This window comes from Salvia miltiorrhiza, chromosome 8 (assembly GCF_028751815.1).
Source record: "Salvia miltiorrhiza cultivar Shanhuang (shh) chromosome 8, IMPLAD_Smil_shh, whole genome shotgun sequence".
Lineage (NCBI taxonomy): Eukaryota > Viridiplantae > Streptophyta > Magnoliopsida > Lamiales > Lamiaceae > Salvia > Salvia miltiorrhiza.
Genome location: NC_080394.1, coordinates 32753637 through 32764485, shown reverse-complemented (window position 1 = coordinate 32764485; position 10849 = coordinate 32753637). Strand labels below are relative to the sequence as shown.

The 10849-nt window shown below is 37.9% G+C and overlaps 1 protein-coding gene across 1 annotated transcript; it reads left to right on the top strand.

The window, feature by feature from the left end:
- Positions 1-1283: 1283 nt before the first annotated feature.
- Positions 1284-5634, top strand: LOC130997773 (cell division control protein 48 homolog E). Its single transcript, XM_057923199.1, has 9 exons — positions 1284-1534; positions 1678-1843; positions 2467-2695; positions 3025-3791; positions 3892-4113; positions 4190-4261; positions 4364-4645; positions 4736-5095; positions 5199-5634. Exons 1-9 carry the CDS (start codon positions 1506-1508, stop codon positions 5487-5489), a joined length of 2418 nt encoding a protein of 805 aa, XP_057779182.1. The 5' UTR covers positions 1284-1505; the 3' UTR covers positions 5490-5634.
- Positions 5635-10849: the final 5215 nt, after the last annotated feature.

Here is a 10849-nt window from a genome sequence, read left to right as displayed (position 1 = left end):
TTTTACAATCTATAAATTTAATTATTATTAGTATACACATTCAATTAGTATACAATATTTATTAAAGTTAATATTATACTCATTAAGTTGATAACATTGTTATTACACACTATTTTAAATCAAATACTAATACTTAAATTAACATTTTTTTTATCAATTAATCTAACTCGTAAATAATGCTATTTTGATATTTTTACATAATTTTAAATTTTAAATATAAATAAATATATCGTAGCCTGTGCATCGAACGGGAGGTCGTACTGATATTAGATTAAGGGGGGTGTATTCGTTGTGGATTTTAATAGATTTCTATGGATTTTAAAAGTCTGGGTGTATTCGTTCCAGACTTTTAAAAGTCTGCAGAAATCTGGGTGTATTCGTTTAAGACTTTTAAAAGTCCATATAAATCTGGGTGTATTCGTTTCAGACTTTTTAAAATCCATACAAATCTAGGTGTATTCGTTATTCCATTGACTTAAAATCTGGAATGACTTTCATGGATTTCATCCAAAAAATACACACGACGAAATCCGGCCAAGAACCACGAGAATTGAAATCCATGAAATTTTAAGCGAGCGCTGAGTTCCAGCGCCCGCGGCCAAGAAGCCAGTGAGCGCTGGAACTCAGCCACCGTTGAGAGAGTCCAGCATATGCTGGATTCCAGCATATGCTGGATTCGAGCGAGTCTGAATTCTCTGCCTCTCTCTCTCTACGCGCTCCGTGTCTCTCGCCACGCCGTTGCCGCTGCCGCCGCCGCAGGCCCACAGTCCCCCAGCGCAGTGTGAGCGCCGCACCATCTCTCCTCTCCCCGACTCCTCCGGGACCGCCCCGGCGCACCCCTCACCTCTTAACTGTTGTGCCGTTTTGGTGCCCAATGCATTGCTCAACACTGGGTTTCCATGATGCCTTTTTGGTTTCCAGCGCTCGCTGGGTTTCCAGCGGTGCTGGGACTCAGCGGACGTTGGCATCATGGATTTCAATTCCAAAATTATCTCCTAAATTCTTCGAAAATCAGTGAAAATCGGGGTGAAATCCAACCACGAATTTTTTGAAAGTCGTCCGGAATCTATGTGAATTCCATGGAATTTAAATTCCATGGACTTTTTAAAGTCTGTGGAAATCCACAACGAATACACCCCCCTAAGTGTAAGTTTAGACACCGAATTGAGAAACTATTATGATCATCTTTTTAAGAGAAAAAGAAAAAAGAATGATTAAATGTAAGTTTTTTATGAAGGATTTGTACTAAAACTCAATCTAATACGGCAATTAGCCAATAATCTACCTGGATTTGAATAAGGCAGTATTTGGCCAAATTAAGGAATCAAACAAAGTTTAGAAAAGAGAATTACATTAGGAAAAAGGAAAAATAGAAGAGTTACTTTCCTAACAAGAATTGCCTCTTCCCCCTATAAATTCCATCCTCGCCCCCAATTCCCAGATCCACATTTTTGAATTCGTTCTTCTGCAAACCCTACATCCAAATTTGATTCTCTCTTTTCGACATGAGTAATCAACCGGAATCATCCGATTCGTAAGTGCTCCTACACATTATCAGATCTCGCGCAATTTATTGATTGTGTTACAGTGCTGTGTTTTTGTACAAGCATTTAACTTGGTCCTCTGTTTTTCATTGTCATTCCTCATTTTTTATTGAATTTTGATTATGATGTGCAGTAAGGGTACGAAGAGGGATTTTAGCACTGCGATCTTGGAGAGGAAAAAGGCGCCGAATCGTCTGGTGGTGGATGAGGCTGTCAACGATGATAACTCGGTGGTGTCTCTTCACCCTGACACGATGGAGAAGCTCCAACTTTTCCGCGGCGACACCATCTTAATCAAGGTTTTATTTTTTCCCCAACTTCTCGGTTCAATTGATAAGTCGGTTTTGTTCCCTTTGATGGTTTTATGGGGTTTAATGTGAGTTCAACTTCAACCGAATCACTTTATAAAGGGAAGTGCCATTTCCCTTTATACTGTTCGGCAATCTTTTTTTTTTTTTTTGTGTGTGTGTGTTTGCTGTATCTTTTTTCTCTTATATGGGGCCTAAACTGTCAAGAATTGTTTATATAGTTATTGCTGCCTATTCTAATATGTAAATATATAATTCTTTTCATATTGGATCTTATTTTCTTGATAAGATGTCTAGTCTTATATTCACAATCGGGTTAGTGTAATGCAATTGTGAAGGTTTAGTATAATTGAAGCAGATATTAGTGTATGTTTTTGATTTCCTGCTAATATCTGGTTGTTTCTATACCTTGTACTTGTTAAGCCTTTACCTGCTAGATTTGTATTGTAGTTATTTGGTTTTGCTGGGTGTGATTTTGTGCATATGGAAAGAACTTGGGGGTTAGTGACAATGCTACGGACTATATCGTTTTGGTGTCTCTTTGATTTCCTTATATATTCTTTGTAGTTCATCTGCTTATTGGGTTAATGTTACTCATTGTTTTGTTGATGTAGGGTAAGAAAAGGAAGGATACAGTGTGTATTGCCCTTGCTGATGATACCTGTGACGAACCAAAGATCCGAATGAACAAAGTTGTCAGAAATAATCTCAGGGTTAGGCTTGGTGATGTGGTCTCTGTGCATCAGTGTGCTGATGTGAAGTACGGGAAGCGTGTCCACATTCTTCCCATTGATGACACAGTTGAAGGGGTTACTGGAAATCTCTTTGATGCCTACCTAAAGCGTAAGTTCTTTTGCCTTTAGATTTGCTTGGCTTTTCTTTCTGTTTTGGCCTGTTCACATTTCTGAGGGTTCTCCATACCAGAATACGTAACTTTCTGGTTCATTCAGACTTCAGGTGTTTCCAATTGAGTGTGAGTTAGAGTGAGGTATTTCAAATGAACACATCAAACTGTGCAATTGGAAAAGGAAAAACTTATGGTTTCCTGAAATTATATTATCGAACTCGCTTCTGAAATTGACATAGAAAAAACTGTCCTTCCTGTGTAGGCTGACTTAATTCTTATGGTGGCTAATAATTTATTTTATTTTATTTTATTTTATTTTTCTTAGCTTATTTCCTGGAGGCTTATCGGCCAGTGAGAAAAGGTGACCTGTTCCTTGTCAGGGGTGGAATGAGAAGTGTAGAGTTCAAAATTATTGAGACTGATCCTGTGGAGTACTGTGTAGTTGCTCCTGATACTGAGATCTTTTGTGAGGGAGAGCCTGTTAAAAGGGAGGATGAGAATCGATTGGATGAGGTTGGCTATGATGATGTCGGCGGCGTCCGCAAGCAGATGGCTCAGATTCGTGAGTTGGTAGAGCTACCACTAAGGCACCCACAGCTTTTCAAATCAATTGGTGTCAAGCCTCCAAAAGGAATACTTCTCTATGGACCTCCAGGATCTGGAAAGACCTTGATTGCCCGAGCTGTGGCCAATGAGACTGGTGCTTTCTTCTTTGTTATTAATGGACCAGAAATTATGTCAAAGTTGGCAGGAGAAAGTGAAAGCAATCTCAGGAAGGCATTTGAAGAAGCTGAGAAGAATGCACCATCGATCATATTTATTGATGAAATTGATTCAATTGCGCCCAAGCGGGAGAAAACCAATGGAGAGGTAGAGAGGAGAATTGTTTCCCAACTGTTGACATTGATGGATGGTCTAAAAGCCCGTGCCCATATTATTGTAATTGGTGCTACAAACCGTCCCAATAGCATTGACCCTGCCCTTAGGAGGTTTGGTAGGTTTGACAGGGAAATAGACATTGGTGTTCCTGATGAAATTGGGCGTCTCGAGGTTCTCCGTATCCACACAAAGAACATGAAGCTTGCTGAAGATGTAAGCTCGAGTTTCTCAAGCTTTTCCTTGATATTGATCTCATCTCTCCTGCTTCACAATAGATATAGTAACACCAACCTAATACCGGGTTATTTTGCAGGTTGATTTGGAAAGGATTGCCAAGGACACACATGGATATGTTGGTGCTGATTTAGCTGCGTTGTGCACTGAGGCAGCCCTTCAATGCATCAGGGAGAAGATGGATGTGATTGATTTGGAAGATGACACCATTGATGCAGAGATACTAAACTCCATGGCTGTTACCAATGAGCACTTTCAGACAGCTCTTGGAACAAGCAATCCCTCCGCTTTACGTGAAACAGTAAGCATGTTGTTATACATCTTGTTTTCTGTTATTTTAGTTCTTTCGTATATCTTATAAGATGCATTATTGATAGGTTGTTGAAGTGCCTAACGTTAGCTGGGAAGATATTGGAGGCCTTGAAAATGTCAAGCGTGAACTCCAAGAGGTACTTATCCATTTTCTTGCTCTCTCCCTTTTCACTATTGTATTCATTAGCCAACAATTGTCTCTCTGAACTCATGTTTTCAATCTCGATGCTGTCTTGTAGACTGTTCAATACCCAGTGGAGCATCCTGAGAAGTTTGAAAAGTTTGGCATGTCACCTTCCAAAGGAGTGCTTTTCTATGGCCCTCCTGGATGTGGAAAAACTTTACTGGCCAAGGCTATTGCCAATGAGTGCCAGGCAAACTTCATCAGTGTCAAGGGCCCTGAGTTGCTGACTATGTGGTTTGGAGAGAGTGAGGCAAATGTTAGAGAAATTTTTGACAAGGCTCGTCAGTCTGCCCCTTGTGTCCTGTTTTTTGATGAACTGGACTCAATTGCAACTCAGGTTTAGATGGCAATTCTGGATCTCTATATTTAAATTTCACAACTTGGTTTTTTCCTAATCTACTTTATATCGAGTTTTCTTTACTTGCAGAGAGGAAGCAGTCAAGGAGATGCTGGTGGTGCTGCTGACCGGGTATTGAATCAGCTCCTGACTGAAATGGACGGAATGAATGCTAAGAAAACAGTTTTCATTATTGGTGCAACCAACAGGCCTGATATAATTGATGCTGCCCTTCTCCGTCCTGGTCGACTTGATCAACTGATTTACATTCCTCTCCCTGATGAGGAATCACGCCTTCAGATCTTCAAGGCATGCCTGAGAAAGTCACCAATTGCCAAAGATGTTGACCTTAGAGTACTTGCTAAATACACTCAAGGATTCAGTGGTGCCGACATTACAGAAATATGCCAACGTGCATGCAAATACGCTATTAGAGAGAACATTGAGAAAGTAAGTGTTTCATAAGATTTTGTAATGTGATTTATTTTTTGCTTGGAAAACGTGATATATTTCGATAAACCAAATCTCAAATGGGCAATCCTATCTTTTTTAGGATATTGAGAAGGAGAGGAGAAGAAGAGACAACCCTGAAGCTATGGAGGAAGATGTGGACGACGAAGTAGCTGAAATCAGGGCTGCTCACTTTGAGGAATCAATGAAGTATGCTCGGAGGAGTGTGAGCGATGCTGACATTCGCAAGTATCAGTCGTTTGCTCAGACGCTGCAGCAATCAAGAGGATTTGGTTCTGAATTCCGGTTTGCTGACAATACTAGTGGCACTACTGCAGCCGATCCTTTTGCAGCACCCACCGCCACAGCTGATGACGATGACCTTTATAGTTAGGTGCGTCTCTCTCGCAGCATCACATCACATGGCTCTCCCTACATTCTATTATGCCCAATTCCCCTAAAACGGGGGTTCTTTTGATTCTTGGAATTCACCTGTATTTTATTCAACTTGCGATAAATTTATAGATCATTTATTTCAATTCTCATTTGCCATTTTATCTCTCAACATGAGGCTGCGTTTCTTTTTTAGTCGGTATCATCTTTAAGTGCATCTCTATAGGAAAAGAAGTTGTGATGGATTAGTTAGTTAATCCTTGGTTTAGAGATGCCCGAGTTTGGGTTGAAAGGTATAAACATTGGTAATCCAAAAAGAGGTAAAGTGGGTTATTTTAAGAATTAGCAGAAATAGGATTTCACCACACTTTTAAAAGGCTAAGTGGACCAGATTATAAAGTGCACCAATCGATAATACTTTTCAAAAGTTTAATCATTTTACTCAGAATGAATGGTGCTTGCACCTTTTCACGCATTGCTTTGCTTGTCTTTTAGAGCGTTTGATGTTCTGTTTGGCGGCGAGCCAAGAATTTACATTCTATTTCTAGCAGTGTTCTGAATTCTGTATAAAAAGAAGAAGAAGATATTTTAGACTATTTATTTTATTTATTTAATTTCAATATGGTGTAATATTTATTTGAACAAATGCAAAATAAAAATTACAAACTCTTTTTAAAACAGGAACTACGAATTATGAAAATACGATGAATTTTAACATGATGAATTTGTTGCGAAAAGTGATGGATTAAAAAAAACAAAAATGCTCCAATGAGATTTGAATCAAAATGGTTTTGAGTTTATATCTTAGGATTAAGGTGCAGATAGGCCCCTCAAGTGGAGGCCCTTAGAGCGTTTCAATCCCCTTACTAACTGTGTGTGCAAATTGGCCCCCGAACTCTAAAAAATGGTGCAGATCGCCCCCTCTGACTTAACACCGTTATAGGCCGTTAGTCAGAGGGGGCGATCTGCACCGTTTTTTTGGAGTTCAGGGGCTAATCTGTACCTTTTCCCTTTTTGGAGTTCGGGGGCTGATCTGCACACCGTTCATTAAAAAAAAATCACATCTCATCTTCTCCGACCAGATGAGGAAAATCACGAAATCAAGTTCCCAAGCCCCAAATCGGGAATTCCAAATTGGCGTCATTGCTCCCGAAAATCACATAATCGAAATGGAAACTCGAATTCTCCCTCGAACGTCATCGCCCTCAATTGCAGAATCACCCCCAACGAATCAAACTTCGCCTCGCCGTAGGCGGTGATCGTGACCCCAATCGAGATCGAGATCATGTTGGCCATGGTCTCTGATTTGAAGGCGTCCTTATTCAACAGCACACCGATAGTGTAGATGGCGACGGGCATCGTCGGCCTTTATCACCGGATTTCGCCGGATTTGAGAGAAAGAGGCGACTCCTTATCGAGAAAAGCTAGGCGACTCCTCATCGAGAAAAGCCAGGCGGCGGCGCCCAAGAGAGAAAGAAAGGGGCGGCGCCCTCCGCCGGCCTCGCCGAAGCTTGAATCAGCGACAACGACGATCAAATTTTGAGCGAGAGAGTTGAATTAATTAAAAAGTTAAAAGGTGCAGATTAGCCCCTGAACTCCAAAAAAACGGTGCAGATCGCCCCCTTGACTAACGGCCCATAACGGTGTTAAGTCAGAGGGGCCGATCTGCACCGTTTTTTTGAGTTCAGGGGCCAATTTGCACATACAGTTAGTAAGGGGACTGAAACGCTCTAAGGGCCTCCACTTGAGGGGCCTATCTGCACCTTAACCCTATATCTTAAAATGAATTTTTATTTTATCCAATGAAAAATAATGATATATCTATTTCTATATGCTATTTTAAATTTCATGTATGACATTACTCTACAACAAAATGTCTTGAGTAGTGATATAATTTTTGGCAAACAATGACACTTATAAATATAACAAAATAAAATTGTGATATGTTGTAGTTGGGTAGCTATTGTGTAAGACTAAAGATATGTCACTAAATTTAGTGACATTTGAAGGTGTAACTGGTTTTGTAACATGTAAAAGTGTGACTATTTTTATGATAATATATTTTATAATTAGTTCTTCGAAAAATAATTTTATTAATAATTAAAGTATAATATACTTATATTTGTTTGTATGTGTGAATTTGTGTGTGAGAGAGAGAGTGAAAATATATTGTGACACTTATATATAACAAAAATATTTTGTAATAGTATTAGATAGATGTTACAAAATTTATTACATGGATATATGCCATGAAATTTATTCTATTTTTAATTTAACAAAATTTATTTATATTTTTATGTGTAACTAAAATATATAGATATATGCGTGAGTGTAGCTAAATTTTATTACACTTAAAGATATACCCCATCCGTCCACCAATTCGTGTTCTAGAGGGAAGGGCACGAATTTTAAGAAAAAGCGTGTTGTTTATTTGTTGATTGGAGAAAGGGGCATGACTTTTAAAAATTAAAATAATTTATTTGTTAAGAAAATAGTTACTAACAATAGGTAGAAGATGAATTGATAGACGGATCAAACTAAAAATTAGAATACAATAGTGGACGGAGGGAGTAATAAATTTTGTAACACATTTTTTAGGGTCACTAAAATTGTATCAGTGCTAAATAATTTTGTTGGCGATAAACTTTTCATATTTTTCAGCCTAAACTTGCTTGCCCAAAAATCGAGCCCAGTACTCAGCTCAAACTTTAAAATGAAAGTAACAAGAATTAAAAAGAAGAAAAAAAAGGAAAAACAAATAAACAAATAACAAAACGTAGCGGAAGTCTAGAAATAGCGAAACACTCTTCACATCTCCAAAACAACGCACTGCGGGGGCGGATTGGATCTCAGGAATAGGGCCCTAATTTTGCTCCATTGCAGTAGATGCTTACAACCAACCTTGCCTAGAGTTTCACCATTTTTTTATTTTTACTTTTTTTGGGTTAAGTCCGTGTCATTAATTTGTTTTCTTCCGTTTTTGTATTAGGGTGCGTTTTACCGTGATAGATAAATTAAATTTATAGTAAAAAAATGATGGATAACAAAAAATTTATGTCTTTATATATTTCCTTATTTTCTCACATTTTATACAAAAAAATGTTCACTATTTTTCTTTCCTTATTTTCACTTCAAGGATATTATCCCTCCATTTTTGGAAGGTCAATATTATACATCCTTGAAGTGAAAATAAGGAAGAAAAAATGATGAACTTTTCTTTTGTATAAAATGTAGAAAAGAAAGGAGGCATTTAAATGCATAAATTTTTGTTATCCATCATTTTCTCATGATAAATTTATTCATCAGGGTGTGTTATTTTTGGTTGTAAAATTATCATGAGAAAATGAGGGATAATCAAAATTTCACCATTTAAATCCTTCATTTATTTTTCCTCATTTCCTACTTGACCCCTTACTTATTCCTCATTTTCACTACAAATGAGGGATAATATTATCACACAATATTTGGAGGGATAATATTATCCCTCCTTTGTAGTGAAAAGGAGGAATGAGCAAAGGTCAAGTAGATGAGGGAAAAGATTGGAATGATTTAAAGGGTGAAATTTTGTTTGTCGCCTTATTTTCTCATAATAAATTTACAACCAAAGAAAACTACCCCTAATTAATTTAGTTGAGTTAATTACGAATGATCTTTTCACCTACGACTTGACAAAAAAAGAGTTTTATCGATTTTAGGACAAGAAAGATAGGTTATAGGGAAGATGAAAATTATCAATCTGGTACCTCTACATTGAACACTATTAATCTAAGGGTCAAAAATAATTTATTTCAATTTTTATTTTTATTTTAATAATTCTTCATCAAAGTTCAATATATAATTAGTCGAGACATTTTTGTTGAAATCAATATTAAAAGTTTTTTAAAAAACTGAAAAAGATAAACTTTTGAGTCTTAGATTCATAGTTTAAATAATTGAGATCCTAAATTGATAGTTTTCATCTTTGTGATCCACAATGATAGCTAATCTCTATCGAAACATATATGAATAGAATTTGCATACGGGACTCTTCACATGAGCACAAGATAATAACTCCCCACAAGATATGAGATTGAAGGACAACTAAAGATAATAACTCCCCACAACATATGAGATTGAAGGACAACTAACTAGCTGGTCAGCACATACTGCCTCCGTCCCAATATTAATGACATTTTTTTTATTGGATTGTCTCACGCATAATGACCTGTTTCTTTTTATAAATATAATTAGGACTTAATTATGAGCAATCACTAAATCTGCTTATCTAAACACCTACTCACCTGTTATAACCCTATTTTTTTCGGCCTCTCTCTCTCTACTAGCGGCTCTCTCCACTTGTTGGTGGAACTAAAATTAGGAAGTGGGGAACTAAATCAACAATGGTGAGTTTCTGTCGGTGGTATTATTGTTTCCTTGTTATGTGTGTCAAGGGTGGGAGGTGAGAGGTAGCCACCGGTGGCTCACTATTGTAGGGGGTTTCTCTCTCTCTCTCTCTCTCTCTATATATATATATATATATATATATATATATAGAGAGAGAGAGAGAGAGAGAATTTGACCATATTAACTAAATATGACTATTCGCACATTATAAGCAGCTTATTCGTAGATTTAGTTCTGAGGGGTGGCCCAGATGCTTCAGTTCTTGCAATTCAGTCTCCAGCGACTACACCTTTGCTTTGAGAGGTTGAACTTCTTGGTTATCAAACAAATTGATCATTGTTAGGACATCAACCTTGGAAAGGGTTTCTTCGCAAAGGTTGGTGATGTGACTCATTACATCAATAAACTAGCTCTTGACTTTAGCATCAACAAAGTTTGAGTTGTAGTTCCATTATGCCCAAATCCTTCTTTACACTGGCCATTGTTGGAATTGTCTCTTTGATATGGGCGAGGAACTGTTCTGTCAGTTTCTTGATTCTTTGAGAGGAGATGTATCTGTGGAGGATGTGGTCTTGATGCATGTCTTTGACATAATCCTCCAGATCACAGAGTTTGCGCATTTGTTTCAGTGCGAAGATAGTGCTCCCATCCAGCTAGCGTTTAAGATTCTCAATCTCAGTCTACTGCTTGGCCACTAGTTGTTCAAGCTGATCTTGTTTATTCTCATTAGATCCAGTGTGTGAGACAAGGATGGGACCTTAGGGTTCCTCCTTCCATTTTCTCAATTTGGCAGCGATGTCGGGATCAGAGTCAATGTCAGCAAAAGGTTCCCTGTCGAGCTGTTCGACATCTTCTTCTTCTTCTTCTGTTGTAGAAGCAACTTTTTCAGCATGTTCTTTCTCAATATCTTCTTCTAGTTAAGCTTGCTCTTCTACATCAATCATTTGAGCGTCAGGCTTTTCTCTTTCAGCGGCTGGA